This window comes from Rattus norvegicus, chromosome 5, assembly GCF_036323735.1.
Source record: "Rattus norvegicus strain BN/NHsdMcwi chromosome 5, GRCr8, whole genome shotgun sequence".
NCBI lineage: Eukaryota > Metazoa > Chordata > Mammalia > Rodentia > Muridae > Rattus > Rattus norvegicus.
In genome coordinates, this window is record NC_086023.1 from 140508690 (window position 1) to 140526177 (window position 17488).

The following is a 17488-nucleotide window of genomic DNA, read 5'->3' on the forward strand; positions in this document are numbered from 1 at the left end:
TGTAACTATGGGATAATCTAATCTGGACTTTTTTTTTTTTTTTAACAGTGGAGGTCTTGTCTTTACTCCCAGTAGGTGGCGCTAAAAGCACACCTGGTCCTCTGCTGTGGTGGGCGTTGAGGGGAGAAATGTTCTTAGTGGAGGGCCAGGGATAGGACCTGGCAAAGACAGGTAGCTGCAGTATTGCCACGTCTGCAGCTAGAGGGGTGGAAGTGGCACTTCTTCCAATGGGTAAGGAAGTGAGTGAGGGGAAGGGGAACGCTTAGCCACAGGCTATGTGTAAGAGGCCAGGATGAGAGAGGCGAGGCTCTGGAACTGGTTTAAGGAGGCATGCGGCCAGAACTACCTCCTAGACACTCGCCCGAACAAAGACCTTCTGGGGGAGCACTTGTAGGTAGAGCTGAAGCAAGAGATCAAGAGGTGGGCTAAAGAAAGGACTGCGCCTGGATCCCAAGCCTGGAAGGCTACAGGGCCGTGGAAGCCCCTGAGAGTGTCTGCATAAAGACCCAGGTGCGAAGAGATCCGAGGAACAACTGTAACCCTGGAAAAGGAGCAGACTTTCAAGTCTAACTCTGTGGGGTTCGTTTCTGCAGTGCTGGGGTTTAAACACAGCGCCTCATGTGTGGTAGGCAAGTGCTTTACCAGTCAACTACATGCACAGCCATAATAACAATACCAAAAATAGGGGTTGGGGATTTAGCTCAGTGGTAGAGCGCTTGCCTAGCAAGCGCAAGGCCCTGGGTTCGGTCCTCAGCTCCGAAAAAAAGAAAAGAAAAAAAAAATACCAAAAATACCAGTAACAACAATAACTGTTACTGTTATTATTTTAAAGACGAGCCTTAGACTAGGGGCTAAGCATTTGCTTAGCTTGAACAGAGTCCTGGGTTTGAGCCCCACAGATGCCAACGGCGGAAAACAAAATGGAAAGTAAAGAAAAGCCTTGGTGGCTACCACGTAGAACTGAAGGAAGGGAACACAGGAGTGGACCTTTGTAAACATTATCAAATTCCAGAGGCGGGGAAGTTCCTGTGTACTCCAGATACAGGAGCCAGCTTGGGCTGCGGCTCCTGTCTGGCGAGGCAACCTCTGACTGAAGATGGCGGTTATAAAGGCCATGGGACTGGTCTGGTAGGAACTAACTATTCATGATTAAAGTAGTGATTAGAGGGGCTGGGCCAAATGGCTTGGACTTACATCAACCCATCCACTTATTAATGACCTTTGTCTTGTCTCTTAACTTCCCCATGCCTTGGATTCCTTATCTGTAAAGGAGAATAATAACAGTACCTTCCTTGTAGGGAGCTCCTGATGAAATGAGTTAGTATTTTTGAATCCATAGAACAGTGCCTGTTAGAAACACTCCATGGAAATTACCAGAAGGAGTTTATCCGTGACAAGGGGGCCCAAACTCAAGGGCAAAGTCATCCCGAATCGTCCTAGCCCTTCTCTCAGGTTCTTGTTTTTCTGTGCACAAACCCAGGTAGTTGGACTAGTCACTCCTGGTCCTTCCTGCTTTACTTCCCTGTGGTTTTGGAGCCTGACTTGGGTGTGTGCAATGCAGTGGTAGAGTAGGGTGAGCCTTCTGAACTTCTAAGAGCCAACTATTAAGCTCTCAGGAGCGTATAAGATGGTGTAAACAAGAGTAACTTGAATGGGACAAGCACTTTAACTGGGCCTTCTCCCACCAGAGCTGGGCAGTGTCATCCTTCGGCATTATTGACAACAGTTGTGGAAAGATAATGACAGGACTCCAGTGACACTACACACCCCCAACCAGCACGCCTAGCCCCACAGACTCGGGTATACATGCAGTGACTGGCAGAACCACCGTGGCTCGCTGTTTTCTTAGCCTTTCTCACTCACAGGGCCATGGAGAGCGGTGGTTAAACTGCTAACATAGAGTTTCACTTACACCAGTCTTTGCTATTCGACTATAGCCACTTCCTCTTTAGCTTGGGTTTTCTTTCTCTTTCCTTATTTTTTTTCTTTTATAGTTTTTAGAGACAGGGTTTCTCTGTGTAGCCATGGCTGACTATCCTGGATCTCACTCTGTATAGACGAGGCCTTGAACTCAGAAACCTGCCTGCCTCTGCCTCCTGGTATAGAGTGAATGTTAGCCAAGGCTTTTATCAGACACACTGTCCCACTCACTGGCACCTGTGGCTTTGTGTGCCCACTGACTATCTGGGTCTTATCACAAATGGCTCCATGGATGGCTGAGAACACAAATAGAAGCAGGCAACTTTTTGTTTCCAGTTTTTATGAAAATTAATAACATTAATACCTCACAGACATATACATACACACATCCCTATATACATAGTCATTAAGTTATTAATTAGTCTCTGTATAAAACGTTTCTACATTAGTGTTCCGAGCTAGGCCCAGTCAGTCCTTGGCATATTCACAGTAGCAGCCCTAGGGCTTGGCCCATGGGCGGGCAGTGAGGAGTTTACAGAACGGCCAGCCCAGCAGTGAGCACAGATGTCCTGGGCTGCTCACCCTCCAGTCCTTGGTCCCTGTCTTGACATAGGAAGAACAGCTGCTCAGTGCAAGGGCAAAAAGATCCCATGCCCTAATGCTACCTGGTGCCCCAGGTCCTTTGTGCGGTGGCTTCAGGCAACCCGGCAAGTCCTAGAGAATGCTGGCCAGCTCTGTGGAGTCTGTATCCGAGCAGCCTGAGCTGCTGGCTTCATCTCTGCAAGAGCAAGAGAAGATGGGTTAGAAGAAGCATCTTCACCCCGCTCCGCTGCCACCTGCCTGAGGAATCTTGGCCCTGGAGTCCAAGCCAGCTGTCAGTCTTGTGTAAACCACAGGACAGTTTACTCACACCCACCGTCTGCCTAGAAACTGCTGGTTGCTGTTCCCGCTGGACGAAGGGCACCACAAAACGTCAGACAGCCACTGGCTCTAGCTGGCTGACAAAGCGGTGTGAATCATTCCACCCTGCCCTATCATCCCCGGCCACGGCAGAGGGCCTGTATGCCAGGAAGGCAACAGAATACAGGTTGCAGCTAGAACACAGGGCAGAATTCTAAACCTTATCCATGGTTCCTCGCTAAACTTGTGTAGGATAGGAATCCTAAGAATCTTGCCATGGGGGTGGCTGTCATCCCGCACTTAGGAGGCAAACCCAGGTCAGTTGTGTTGGTGATGAAACAGCTAGCTTGATTCCAGCCTGAGCTAAATGAGACCCTGCCTCTAAAAATAGAACAACAGAACAGCTCAGCTGCCGTGGGATAGACTGTGGAATACTAGGGGGTCCTGGAGGTATACTTGTAAACACGAGCTCCTTCAGGACAGCAAGTTTGGTTTTCTCTTTAGAGACGGGGTCTTTCTACATAACCCCGACTACCCTAGTGTAGTCCAGGCTGGTCTCGAACTCATAAAGACCCACCTGCCTCTGCCTCCTTGAGCATGAGATTAAAGGTGTGCGCCATTACGCCCAGCCATTTTGCGTTTGCTTGCTTGCTTTTTCCTACCACAGTGCTGGGTACTTAGAAAGTGTTTCTTGGGCAGGGCAGTGGTGACACATAACCTTAATCCCAGCACTTGGGAGGCAGAGGCAGGCAGATTTATGTAAGTTTGAGGCTAGTCTGGTCTACAGACTGAATTCCGGGGCAGCCAGGGCTACACAGAGAAACTGTGTGGAAAAACAAAAAACCAATCAAACAAACAAATAAACATAAAACAAAAAACAAACAAAACAAAACAAACCAGCCTGTTCCATGTAGCTAAGAATTATCTATGTCTGTTAAGCAGCAGCACTGGTTGAGAACCTATACTGACTGACCGCACGCATGCACGCACGCATGCACGCACGCATGCACGCACGCATGCACGCACGCATGCACGCACGCATGCACGCACGCACGCCTCTCACCGTAAAGCCTGCAGAGCTTTCTTGTTCTGTCGCCGCTTCTCCTCATCAATGGGGTACAGCTTGAAGAGCAGCAGGCCCAGCAGGATGAGGATGATAGGAGCCATGGTCACCAGCATCTTCAGTGTAAACTTGACCTCTTCTGGCTGGGAGCACCCCTGCGTCTGGTACTTAGCAAAGCTGTGGGACCCAGTGCATAAGGGGTGGTGAGGATGGAGTGCCTGGACCCTACCCCTGTCCCCAGCCTTGCCCAAGACTCACAGGCAACTCACTCGAGACTGAGGGTAGAGACACCCAGTGAGACTCCAGAGGCAAACTTGGTGAAGAAGACATAGAAGGAGAAGAAGATGGGCTCCGTGCCAGGGGAGTGAGGGTGTTTCAGGTGGAAGTCATCGATAACATCAGGCAGCATGGACCTATGCAGAGTGGGTGGTGACAGCCCCGAGTCACCCTCACCAAGCTACCAGCAGCCCATATGGTATCCAGGCCAATGAGCAGCAACTGTCCTCCGGGAGCTTGAAGGGATGGGATAGCTCTACAGGCCCCATCTATCAAGATGAGTCCCGGTTTGGACATTCTGCTTGGCCAAGAGAAGACAAGCTAGGTGTTTCGTAGTTTGCAACCTCTAACTGTATCAAGCAGACCCACCTCATCCCAGACCCATAGAAAGGCAGGAGGCAAAGGCACCAAGGGGCTCGCCCCGGCTGGAGAGTGTTGGCTGGGGAATATACTTGGTGAGCCTCTACATAACCTACCATGGTAGTAAGAAGGCAGCTGCTACACTGACACCAGCTGCTATGGCCACCACGTAAGTGACGATTAGATTACTCTTCATGAGGGCCACCAAGATGAGAAAAGGAACTGCAGACTGGAACAGAGTGCAAGAAGGTGGGTCACCTAGGAGGTTCCCATCTGTAACTCCCCCATCCCCAGATATCTCTACCCTTTGAGCCCCACTTACAGAGATCCCAACGTATACAGCCGTCTTCTTGCCAAACCGGGTTAGGAACCATTGCCAGATGGGGATGGTGAATGTGGCCGAGAGCTGTGAGCAACAAGGTGAAGGAGGGTGCGTTGTGGCAGAGACCTCCTCCCCACTGCAGGCCCCAGAACATGCTCCCGGGCCAGCCATGGCCTGTGGAGTCACCAGGCATGTCTGATGGCTTCCCAGGGGAGCAGAGAGTGAGCGGTCCCCCCATCTTTTCATTAACTCTGAATGCAAAGCTGATCACAGTGGTTGACATCCTTGTTTTTTTTTTTTTTTTTTTTTTTTTTTTGGTTCTTTTTTTCGGAGCTGGGGACCGAACCCAGGGCCTTGCGCTTCCTAGGTAAGCGCTCTACCACTGAGCTAAATCCCCAGCCCCGACATCCTTGTTTTTAATGGACCGTCGTGTCTAACCACCCAGCCTCGAACCCTCTTCTTTCATAGCCCTCCCTAAGTGACTGTGCGTGAGATCCAGGGAAACCTCCCTCATCCCTTCATGACTAGGAAGCACCCTGAAGGTATCCTCTGGGGCTCAAGGAACCGTCTAGACATAGACATCATGAGCTAACCTTATGTCCTGTACTCACCATGATGGCCAGGAGGAGGTTCTGGAACTCGTTCCGGAAGCCCAAGGTGTAGGTGCAGAACAAGGCAAAATTACCTTCTACCAGCTGGGGCATGGAAATGAAAAAAAAAGGTGACTCGGGGATCCCAGAGGCCTCTATTTGCCCCCTCCAACCTGCCTGCCCCTTAGCTTCACCACAGCCCCAATCTTCTCTAACCCCCACCCCATAGATGTACTCTTGGGATGAGCATCTCAGGCCCCCACTCACCATGAAAGCCAGGGAGGTAAAAAGGAAGCCGGCAATGAGCTTGACATAGGGGCCATGACTCATAACCAGCCGGAGGCCCTGAAAGAAGGGCATTGACTCGGCCTGCTGGGCCTCGTAGGGTTCTAGGGATCAGAAAGGATAATGTCCCTGATTATCGCTGATGTCCCCGCCAAAGCCTGGTGAGCAGGCAGAAGGGGACTACTGCTCCCCAGAGCTGTGGACTGAACCCTTCCCGGCATGCTTCTTCTCACCTCTCTGCTCCCGCACGCCTAAAATCAGAATGACGGCACAGATGACGTAGATGGAGGCGATGATCCCTGCTGCCAGCAGGTATGCATTTTGCTATGACATACAGAGACAGGGTCAGTCTGATCTCATCCCAGCAGCCCCACTCCACGATCTCAGGCCAGGCCTTTTCTCCTGTGGGGGCCTCATTGTCTCCATCTGTGAACCAGGAGGGTCATCCTGGACCTGCTGCTGCTTCCCAAGGCTGGGCCAAGTCCAAGTATACAAAATGTTACACAGCCAGACTATGTAGGGTGTAAACCCACAGCCCAAGTCTTCCCACATCTCACTGGGACCCTGGGCAAGTGACTTGGCCTCCCAGGCCTCACTTTCCTTATCTGTAAAGTGGGTATATGTATGGCCTAATATTTACATTTACCAAATGCCCACTAGCTGATAAACACCAGCTACTATTACTGCTTGAAGAATAAATGCAAAGCACCCCATTTGTTGTCTTCCCAAATCCCTGCCCTACCAGGGGTCTCACCGTTTCTTTGAGGGAGGCAGTGCTCTGGGTACGATTGACAACTTCTGAGGCCACTGCAGAGCCATTCTGGTCCTGGAGACAAGGTGCCTTGGCTTGGCCCACAATTTGTCCTTGGATCGCTGTGCCTATCACTGTGCCCAGAACCTCCACAGTCATCCCTAGGCAGGGAAGAGGTCTTTTCAGAAGGGCCTCATTGCCCATAGGCCCAGGGAGGAAGGTCGGATGGCTGGAAGCCACTCTTAGCTCCAGGTAAGTTGGACTAGGGGGCAGGGCAGATGACATTTCAGCCTGCTCTCATGGCCTTTCTCTGGGTGACCTTCAGGTTAGTCCCGGTACCTCTCTGGGTCTCACTTGAGTGATAAAGGAAGTGAGTTCTTTTTAACATGCTTTCATGGACTAGGGATATAACTTGATGGTTAAGTGACTTCTTGGCAGGCACAAGGCTCTGGGTTGAAACCCCAGAGTCACAGAGAAAGGGGACAGAGGAAGAGGGGTTCATCCCAGACACACACACACACACACACACACACACACACACACACACTCAGGAGTAGAGCAAAGAACTAGACCCACAAAGTCTAGTGGGGACCGGGGTGGGGGGGAGCAGGAGCAGGCAGGAGCCAGGATGCTGGGGGAGGGACTTACTATAGGCAGTGGCGGAGTCACGCTCACTCTGCTCGGTACTGATGAACATGGTGAGCGCTGAGTAGGGAACGTGGAAGCACTATTGTGGAAGAGAAGCTCTCAGCTGGTTAGATGGATGAGACATGCAAACACTCCCACCACCCCACCACCTTGGGCCTACCCTTGCCCCTGCCCCTCACCAAGGTACCAAGGGGAGGGGCCCACACTCACCGTGACCAGTGTCTCAAAGAGGCAATAGAAAAGCAGGTACCAAAGGAACCCGTGCGAACTTTCTGTCCCTGATGGGAAGTCAGGCACAAACCAGATGAGAAAGTAAGCAATGATGGCCAGAGGAGTGGAGAAGATGATCCTGAGGGAGGGAAAGGGGTCTGAGTGGACGATAGAGAATTCTAAGAGCCCAGGTCTGTTCTACAGGTGCCCATCAACAGAGGAGGAAGTCTGAGTCCTACCAACCCAGAGCCTTGGAGAAAGAGGTTGATGGCCATGCCTGAAGAACCAACTAAGGCAAATTCCTGGACCAAAATCTTGAGCAAGGAGTATGAGGTCAGACTCTGAGTCTCATCTTTCCTGGAGCAAGAATCCCATGTAAGGAGGTGGTCCCAGCGCCTTTCTTCAACCCTCCATGTGTCACTTACACACACACACACACACACACACACACACACACACACACACACGGAAGCTGGAGTGGGTGGGAGGGCCAACTTCAGGTAAAGGAGAAAGGGGCCACGGAAGAGGATGGGACTCAGTCACAGACGTGGAGGGTAGAGGACAAATGTCTGGCCAAACTACCATGAGAAATAATGACTCCTCAAGGTGGATCAACTTTCCAGCGTTAGCATAGGAAGCAAAGTGCAAAGGTTAAAAGGAAGGCCTCAGGCTAGCAAGATGGCCAGTGGGTAAACTGCTTGCTACCTGGCCTGACAAGCTGAGATTTATCCCTGAAACACGCGTGTAGAAAGGAGGAAACCAACTCCCACAAGCTGTCCTCCGGCCTCCACATGTATGTGTGTGTGCACATACACACACAAAATAAATATTCAAAGAAGAAGGAAGCTTTGAGTTACACTTTCTGAGTCTGTCACTAACTATAAAAACTTAGTCTTGGGTGAGTTATTTAACTTCTCTGAGACTCATTTCCTCACGTGTAAAATTAAAATAAAAAACGGTACGCTGCCTACATTCAACATTTACCTAAATATTTATGAGATGTGCTTATGTGCTAGGAACTATTCTGACTGTTGCAGATGCATCAGTGAAGAAGACACCATTGTTCTTGTAAAACTCACATTCTAGCTGATAAACAACAAAAGTTACGTGTTATTCAACCGTAAAAACAAAAATCCTGACACATGCTACAACACAGAATGGCCACGTGGCCTCATGGCCATGTGGATTATGACTGTTCCTGAGAGACAAATATTGCACAGTTACTTTATAGAGGCGTAGCCAAATCTCCAGTTTTAGACATGACCCTGCAAGATTTGTCAACTGCTAGGCCAACGACATGAGTTCAAATTCATAGACCCATAAGACAGAATCAAGTTGTCTCCTAACCTACACATATGCACCCCGATATATCCTCCCAGAACCCCACCCTCACCCAAAAAATAGTGGTTGACAGGGGGAGGAAGGAGTAGGGATTATCTTACAATGAACTCAAAGTTTGGGTTGGAAAAGAAAATACTATGGAGATGAGCTAGGTGGTGAAGGCACAAGCGTTAAATCCCAGCATTCAGCAAGCCCCAGGCAGATCTCTGAATTCAAGTTTAGCCTGGAGGGAGTTCCAGGACAGCCAGAGCTATACAGAGAGACCCTGTCTCAAAAGGACAGCAACAACAAAAAGTTTTGGGGTAGAAGGTCACACAAAGATGTGGCTACGCTTAATGCTACTTTGCTGGACACCTTAAAAGTTTACAAAGAGGTAGGCATGGTGACGTGCCCTGTAATCCCACATCCGAGAGACTTAAGCAAAAAGACCTGAGTTCAAAGTCAATCTGGGCTACATGGTGAGATACGATTTTGTTGTTTGTTGTTTGTTTTCTACATGAAGGGCACAGGGGGTTGGTGGGGTGGGTGGTTCAGCAGTTAGGAGCACTTGTTCTGGCATAAGATCTAGGTTCAGTTCTCGGTACCGACATAGTATTGAGATAGGGGCTGGGACCACCCCCTTCCCTGGGATTCTTGCTCCAGGAAAGATATGCATGAGACTCAGAGTCTGACCTCATGCTCCTTGCTCAAGATTTCGGTCCAGGAACTTGCCCTAGTCGGTTCTTCACAACCATTCATAACTCCAATTTCAAAAGGTCTAACACCCTCTCCTAATATCCCCAGTCACCAGGCACAGACATACACACAAGCAAAACATTCACACACTATAATCTCTTCTGGTTTGTTTTTTGTTTTTGTTTGTCTGCTTGCTTGTTTTTGAGACAGAGTCTTTCCACATAGCCCAGGCTGGCCTCAAACTCAGGGATCTCCCTGCCTCTACTCAAGAGGCAGACACGGGTTAATTTCTGTGAGTTTAAGACCATACCACTCTACATAAGAAACTGCAGTGCAGCCAGGGCTGCATAGTGAGACCCTGTCCAAATAACAAAACAAACGAGGGTTTCCCAGGAGGTGTTGGCGCATGACTCTAATCTGGGCACTTAAGAAATAGAGAGTCGGGCTGGAGAGATGGCTCAGTGGTTAAGAGCACCGACTGTTCTTCCCGAGGTCCTGAGTTCAATTCCCAGCAACCACATGGTGGTTCACAACCATCTGTAATGGGATCCGATGCCCTCTTCTGGTGTGTCTGAAGACAGCTACAGGGTACTCATATATAATAAATAAATAAAATATTAAAAAAAAAAAAAGAAATAGAGAGTCAGGAAGTGGAGGTTATCCCGGGCTGCATGAAACCTTGTCTTCAAAAAACAAAACCAAACAAACCTCAGGGCTATAGAACACTTGCTTGGCATGTGCAAGGCCCCGAGTTTCAGTTCTACCACAAATAAATGCATAAATAAGGCAAATGCCATGCTATAGATGTTTTGCCGTTGTCATGGAAACAGTCATGATAACGTGTTAACAGGCGACGCGTACTATGGAGAAAAGAAGGGAATAAGTAGACACGAGACTGAGGGTACAGTTCACAGCTGGCTGAGAGACGGTAAGTGACGTGGATGGGGTCAGGGAGTCAGCACTGCAGATCTCTGAGGCAAGTGTGGCCTCAGTCGGGGGAACAGTCAGTGCAAAGGTCCTCAGGCAGGAGGATGAACAGCCGGCCCCGTGGGTTGGAGGATAGTGAGCAAGAGAAATGGAATTAGGAGATAACATGCAGAAAATGGGAGACCTCACAGCTAGTGCAAGGACTTCCCATCTGTGGGTTGAAGTAGGGTTGAGTCTTAATGAGTTGACAGAAAAATGTTGAACAGTACTCAGGACGTTAAGTGTTTGCTGATCACAGCAGGAGGGCTCAACGGGAGAAGTGGCCTTCCTTCGGGAACTACTACAGGCCAGGGCCACACGTGGATAATGCCTGGTGATCAACCAACCTTAGGTGCTCCTGCATCTCAACCTCTCTGTGTGAACCTGCTGACAGGATCTCACAGGTAAGCCTTAGGAATTCCTGGGAGAGAGAATGTCACCATCTTTGTGGTTTGAAGGAGGAACTACCCTAACGCCCCAATGCCTGGAAGGAGAGGTGGGTAGGGCTAACACTAGCCAACCCTGACAAAGCCAAACTCTTTTTTGTCTACATGCCTAGAAGGTGCAACCTGGGATGCCATGAACACAATGGCCCCTTGGCCTGTGAGTCATCCGATGCCTATTCTGACACATACCCAAGCACTTGCCACCCAGAAAGCAACCTAAGAGGACCTAGCAACTTTCCTGGAAGAGCTGTCACACTGACCTATCGAGAGTCCTCAGATCTCTCTCCCACAAGGAGGCCTTGCTTGCCCTCCTCCTCCTTCCACCCCTCCACGTTGTCTCCTTAGAGAACAGGGCTCCTCCTCAGCCTTCCTCAAACACTCCATCCTCAGAGACAGGCAGCTGAACAGTGAACAGGAACCCAGTGTGACTGGGAGTAACCCTGTGCCGCTGCGCTTCAGGCCGCGGCCTCCTATTGGCTGGGTCTCATGAGGCGATGTGGGAGCAGGGCCCCGCCCTCCACCAGCTGCCAAGAAGCCGGCACAGGGCCAAGTCGCACAAGCTGAATCTCTAAGCAGCTTGCCCAGGTAAAGGAGGCTCTCCTACCCTCCCCTTCACCCCCTTGGCCATGAAGCCTGGATCAAAGGCTCCAAGCTGGGTCTTTGCCAGGGGCTGGCAGGATTGGGGTGGGTGGGGGGCCTCGTGGGAAAGGAAACTGTGGAGGTGCAGAGGCTGCTGAAAGGGCTTTGAAGGCCGGAGACCAGGTATGGGCGCCCCTGGGGCAGGAAGGCGCCCACTTAAGCTTGGATGGGCTGGAGATGAAAGGGGTACACCCCCCCACCTCCTGAAGCAGGATGTCCTGGAGGGAACCAGAGCCCCGGCTTGGCCTGTCTTGTATGTCTCCATCACTGTCTGATCTATGGCAACTGCCTTCCCCCAACCTTGCCCCACAGGCCGAAGCGGAATAAAGCCAAGGGAAAAAATAGTCCCTCACTCAATGCTTTGGGATGGGTCGGCAATTCCATCCTTAGTATCGCCCCTTCCCTTGTCCTTCCATTAACTACCCTGAAGGAATGTCAACTTGTGTATCAATACCCGCCAGGGGGTCTTCTGAACGCTTTACATATTAACGTCCTCACCATACCTCCATTTTACCTAAGGTTCAGAGATGTTCAGTAACCCACTTGAGACTGCACAGCTTAAGTGGTGAAGCTGCCATTCAAACCCAGGTAGCCTCTCTATTGCTTCTGAAGACCTACCTATCTCTGCTTGCAAAGAATGGCAGAAGTGAGGATTCCAGTCTCACCAAGGTGAGTGAGTGGGCCTCAGGCAGCATGAGGCCTAAGCTGGGGGAGGGAACTAACTTAGCACTTTGGCCAACCCCAAAATGAACTGTCTAGGTGTCCCAATGCCTATGCCTGGGGCAGCCGAAGCTTTGGGTTGAGGTTTCAACACCTTTGAGCTGTTGTGTCATGCCTTCCTGTCAATCCCAACCTGTGACGAGAGATGGAGGACTGCAGGGAAGAAACACAAGAAGCCTGGCTTTCTGCACCTGGAAGGAGGGTCTCCACTTACCAGGGCATGAGGCGGCCCAGGCGGGTCCAGGAGGACTTGCTGATGCAGAAGCCCACGAGAGGGTCAGTGAAGGCATCCCACGCTCGGCCCACGAAAAGGATAATGGAAGCAGGGAGTGGCTCCACCTGCCATGGGGAAGAAGCAGAAGATGGCCTTCATTCATTGGCCTTAGCGGGACATCCATCCCTCACGGCCACAGCCAGGCCACCGAGACCTTGCACTGCTCCCGCCTGGATCTTAAACATTTTCACACAGTTCTTTTTTTCGAGTCAGGGTTTCTCTGTGGAACCCTGGCTGTCCTAGAAGTCGCTCTGTGGACCAGGCTGGTCTCGAACTCAGAGACCCGCCTGCCTCTGCCTGTGGAGCACTGGGATTCAAGGTGTGCGCCACCACTTGGTTTCACTCCCTTTCTCCCCCCCCCCCCCCCCCCCCCCCGGAGCTGGGGGACCGAACCCAGGACCTTGCGCTTCCTAGGCAAGCGCTCTACCACTGAGCTAAATCCCCAACCCCACTCCCTTTCTTAATAATGACAATAGCGGCTGCAGGGCTTTAGCTCAGTAGTAGCATGCTCGCTAGAATGAATGAGCTCTTGGGTCAGTTCTCCCACACTGTGATAAACAATTATGACAGCAGTAGCTGGATGTGGTGGCGCTTGCAAGATCTCTGTGGTAGAAGCAAGATCTCCGTGAGTTCAAGGCCAGCCTGGTCTACATAGTGAGTTCCAGGACAGTCAAGTCTACATAGAGAAACCCAGTCTCCAAAAAAAAAAAAAAAAAAAAAAAAAAAAAACGCAATGTGGTGATGAGGAGGAAGAGGAAGAGGAAGAGGATGGTGGCCACATCACAGCATTTCTCTGATACCTGGAGTAGGACTGTGTTGGAAGCTTTTCTAGATCTTTCCTTTCCTCTGCTGCACTTAGAAACAGCTCATCAAACACTGGCCATAGAATCATTTCACTCCTTCTCTCTGACAGTTCTGAGCCCCTGGCCACCTGATAACAACAGAGCTAGTATTTGTTCCCTGGGCCGTCACAGTAAGCCTCAGTTTCCCCATGTGTATGAGAGTTATGGGTTGTCGTGTTTTTATGAGGCCAAGCTTTGCCCTGCGTATGGAAAAAGGAACATGAAATGTTCTCTCCCATCTTTCTTTTCCTTAGAGTTCATTTTACTATTTTAAACCATGTGATAGTGTGTTGGGGTTTGTTCCAACCCGTACAGAAGCCTTGGAAACTAGAAGCATTGGCTTCCCTAGAGCTGCAGTTACAGCCAGTTGTGGTTGTGAGTGGCCTGGCTTGGTTACTCACAACTCAGTCCCTCTAAGAAAGCAGTGAGCTCTTTTTTTTTTTTTTTTTTCTTTTTTCCAGAGCTGGGGACCGAACCCAGGGCCTTGCGCTTCCTAGGCAAGCGCTCTACCACTGAGCTAAATCCCCAGCCCCAAGAAAGCAGTGAGCTCTTAACCATGAAGCAATCTCTCCAGTGACTCCCTCCACCCTGACACTGTGTGTGTGTGTGTGTGTGTGTGTGTGTGTGTGTGTGTGTGTGTGTAGGGAGACTCATTTGTAGTCTTGACTGGTCTAGAACTTGGCAAGTAGGCCTAGCTGGTCTAACTTGCAAGTGCTGGGATTACAGATGTGTGGTTTTATGCCTGCTCCCTAGATGATTACAGATGTGTGGCTTTATGCCTGCCCTCTAGATGATTTTTAGAAAGTGTTCCTGTCACTATTTACTCAATCCATCTCGTACTTTCCAAACACGTTAGGATCTAGCTTCAACATCATCCATAAAACCTTGATTTTTTTTTTTTCTTTCAACTTTGTTTTTGAGACAGAGTCTCAGTCTGGTTTTGAATCTCAATCCTCTGGTCTTGACCTCTTAAGTGCCGGGATAACAGGCATGTGCCCCGTATCCAGTTGTCACAACCCTGCTCTGGAAAGCTGGCAGCCTTCCCACACTGTACCCTGCACCCTGTCCTCTCCCCACTTATTGTAACCCCATTTTATACTCAACTGCAGGTTCCTCTTATTCATAACCCGCTTGGGACCCAGCCATGGGAACTGTTTGAAACCTAGCTACTGAATGAGTCTTCTGTCCTTTCTGGGGCTCAGTGTTCCACACCTGCAAATGGAAACTAATATGCCTCCCTCACTTGCCCAGAGATGCTACACGGAAAAGAGCCAGTGAGGGCACGGCGGAGCCATGGTTACTCAGTCTCCCACTCTCTCATCCAGACAGGGCGAATTCTTTGGATGCCAGGCTGCTGGCCAAGGCTTCTCAAAGTACTTACAGGAGCTCTGCTTCACCCAAACTACCCCTCTCCATCAGAGACCCCCTAGTCCCTAGACACTTTCACATCTGCCTGCACCTTCAGGTTTCCCCTACCCATCATTGAGATGCCGCTCCTCACGTGAAGGTGAGATACAGTGCTCCCATCAGCCTAGCAACGGCAACACCCACTAAACCCTGAGCCAAGCCAGCTGACTGTCTTCCAGCCAGGGACATGGTGTGCCAGTCTCTTCTAAGAACAGCGTCACTAACGGGTCCCACAGCCACTGCCTATTCCGCCAAGCTCCCTCTATTGCCCCTGCTGGGCAAGGAAGAGCTGCCAGCTATGGTTCCTGGGGCAGGTAGACTCCCCTCCCGCACACTTCCTAAGGCCTTTTTTCCCATCCACTGTGATCCTGAGTGGTAGCCAAGGAATGTGTTCTGGTCCTGTTTTACCACTGAGGGAAACTGAGTGATCCTACCAAGAGCCTATCAGTCCTCACCTCTGGCTAACGGAGAAGCCGGTAGATGGCCGGTTACTCACCTTAGCCACATCCAACAGGTAGATCTGCAGGAAGAATCCCAGCGCGCAGCCGGTCAACTGGTATGGGGCCCCTCCAACCGCATAGCAAAGCTTATTGCAAATGGACAGTTGCTGCTTCTTTTTTGGTTCCTTCTGGAACGAGAAAGAAAGAAAATGAAAAATAGGCACAGGATTCTGGCCTCCAACCTAAAAAGGTGCCAGAGGCAACAGACCTTTATTTCTCCAGCCAGCTCGGCCAAGAGGAACAGTTCTACCTTGTCCAGCTCCCACCTAGGGAAATCTCACTTCCCCTACCCTAAAGGAAGTTGCCCTTAAACCCAGACTCATCCCTCCACCCCCTGACTGAGGAAACCTATCACCCTCCATCTTTAAAGATCTCCGAGGCCAGATGTAGTGGCACCAGCACTTGGGAGGCAGGGCCAGGCAGAATCCCTAACTTTGAAGCCAGCCTGGTCTACAGAGCCAGTTCCAGAACAGCCAGGGATACAAAGAGAAACCCTGTCTCAAGTAAACAAACAAACAAATAAATAATAAATATCTTCTTCTAGGCCCTCAGCTCCTTTCCAAGTTACCCACAAAGAGCATGTTGTAGCACTGGACCTGTCCCTACCTGGCACTAGCTGTCACAACCTGAAAATCCTCTTGCTGCCAAGTTGCCGGAGCCCAGCCCAAGCTCCCTCCCTGACGCCCCGCAGCAGCGAGGATCCACCTGCCTACTGGATGAGAGAGCACCAGAGCGGCGGGGGAACCAGCCCAGCCGGCCGCATCCACAGCTGTTCTTTCAATCTGTCTCAAAGTTCCCCGGCCCCTGTGGGGAGTCTTCAGCTCCAGGCAAACCCTTGAGCAGTCCTACCATCCATCTGCCTAACACGCACCCTTTCCAGCTCCTAGGGGACCTTGGAGAGGGGCAAAAAGGGTTCCAGGTGCAGGGCTCAGCCTTCTCCGGGTGGAGCACTCGGGGAGGCTGAGGTTGCCCAGGGAAAGTAGAGATTACTCATACATGGTAACAGCATAATTGCCTACTCGCTTCTTCCAAGAACAGTTAATAAAACTAAAAGGAAAAGTTAAGCACCTCCCAATTAAATACATTGTCAGAGATCCCTTTCCTGGGGCGGAATGGTGTGGTGAAATAGATTCAAAGAGCTAGAACGGGTCAGAGAGAGAGAGAGAGAGAGAGAGAGAGAGAGAGAGAGAGAGAGAGAGAGAGAGAGAGAGAGAGAGAGAGAGAGAGAGAGAGAGAGAGAGAGAGAGAGAGAGAGTTGAGACACGCGGAGCTCTGTGCATGTGAACACTCAGCCACACAAACGCTTTCGGTCTGCGGCTCCTTTAAGAGCAGAGCCCTTGTTCTTATGAATGAACTTGAGTGGCCCTCCTCAGAGTTAAAGCATGAGGGTGGGGGTGGTGAGAGATGGAGAACCAAGAGGACCCTCAGATTTCTGGGGTCTCTTCAGATCTAGGGAGGGAAACTAGCGTGGCTCAGCACGGTAGAACCTAGAGCGCTGGGGAGAGCCCCACGCCGTGTGGAGTTGCCGGCGCCGCGCTTGGCGCAAACCCATTGTAGGGGTATGCAAAGGGACTTCAGACTTTCTCCATCACTCCCCGGTCCCTGCGCACTCCCTGGACTCTCCTTTTTCCAAGCTTCACTGTATCCTGTTACTTTCAAGTGTCCCAAGGCCAGATCTAACCCCCGACGCCCCTATGCCCATATCCCCGGCCCGCCACCCCTTGCCCTCCTCTCGGGACCTCACCTTCACCTGGGCTGGTCGTTCGCTGGCTTGGAGGATGCCGGTGGGGAGCAGCCCCGCCGCGGAACCGCTCTCGGCGCCCTCTCCTTTGGCCATGACCCGCGGGCCACGCCGCCTGGGACCCGGACGCCGGGATGCTCTAGTGTTCTGCCGGCCGGCACTCTCCTGAGGCTCCGGTCCTAGGCGCAGCCGCAGCTACTACTCTCTCTGTTCGCTAGCTCTTAGCAAACCAGCAACGCCGGCGAGGAAAACTCCTTTGCACGCCCCCTCCGCGCCTCTTAAAGGTTCGGTCCTGCGCCTCTAGCCAATCCCTGCACGCGCCTGCCCCTCTTGTCTGGCGGAGAGCCTCGCTGCTCAGCCACGTTCTCAAAGCCGGCAACTCGCACCGCGTGCTCCAACCAGCTAAGCAAGGCTGAGAAACCCACCTGACTCGTCCGAGGAAACTGAAGCCCCAGCCTGAAAGTGACCTGCCCGAGGTCCCCCAGAGTGAGTTCTCCCTGAGTAGAGCCTGTGGCCAGGACTTCTGAACCCCCATCAGCCCCTTTGAAAATCCGGAGTCAGGTGGCTTCTCCCCTCCCCCAAACCTGAGGCCATAGGCTATAACCTTCACTA

General features: G+C 51.2%; 1 protein-coding gene and 1 long non-coding RNA gene across 5 annotated transcripts; one reads left to right on the forward strand and one right to left on the reverse strand.

Moving 5' to 3' along the window:
* Window positions 1-2243: 2243 nt before the first annotated feature.
* Window positions 2244-17139, reverse strand: Mfsd2a (MFSD2 lysolipid transporter A, lysophospholipid). 4 transcript variants are annotated; one of them, XM_039109607.2, is made up of 14 exons: window positions 16886-17137; window positions 15132-15263; window positions 12327-12451; window positions 7326-7464; window positions 7116-7194; window positions 6471-6628; window positions 5950-6040; window positions 5699-5820; window positions 5453-5536; window positions 4842-4925; window positions 4636-4748; window positions 4153-4296; window positions 3884-4060; window positions 2244-2698 (listed from the first exon to the last, which is right to left on the reverse strand). In XM_039109607.2, exons 1-14 carry the CDS (start codon window positions 16970-16972, stop codon window positions 2635-2637), a joined length of 1599 nt encoding a protein of 532 aa, XP_038965535.1. In that variant the 5' UTR covers window positions 16973-17137; the 3' UTR covers window positions 2244-2634. The 4 variants fall into 4 exon arrangements, with proteins under 4 accessions (XP_038965535.1, XP_006238854.1, NP_001100153.1 ...); XM_006238792.5 differs by having other exon boundaries at window positions 15132-15260; window positions 16880-17137; NM_001106683.1 differs by having other exon boundaries at window positions 2249-2698; window positions 16880-17128.
* LOC100909490 (uncharacterized) lies at window positions 11143-16215 on the forward strand. The gene is made up of 3 exons (XR_001838056.3): window positions 11143-11338; window positions 11912-12061; window positions 15680-16215. It is a non-coding gene; the product is annotated as an uncharacterized LOC100909490 (long non-coding RNA).
* Window positions 17140-17488: the final 349 nt, after the last annotated feature.

Excerpts from the sequence above, each read along its gene's own strand:
- Mfsd2a (NM_001106683.1), bottom strand. The coding sequence starts at position 16,972 with ATGGCCAAAGGAGAGGGCGCCGAGAGCGGTTCCGCGGCGGGGCTGCTC. Across the intron at positions 12,452-15,131 it reads ACCTGTTGGATGTGGCTAAG|GTGGAGCCACTCCCTGCTTC; the intron begins GTGAGTAACCGG and ends TCCCCATGGCAG. Across the intron at positions 4,297-4,635 it reads GCTGCCTTCTTACTACCATG|GTCCATGCTGCCTGATGTTA; the intron begins GTAGGTTATGTA and ends CACTCTGCATAG.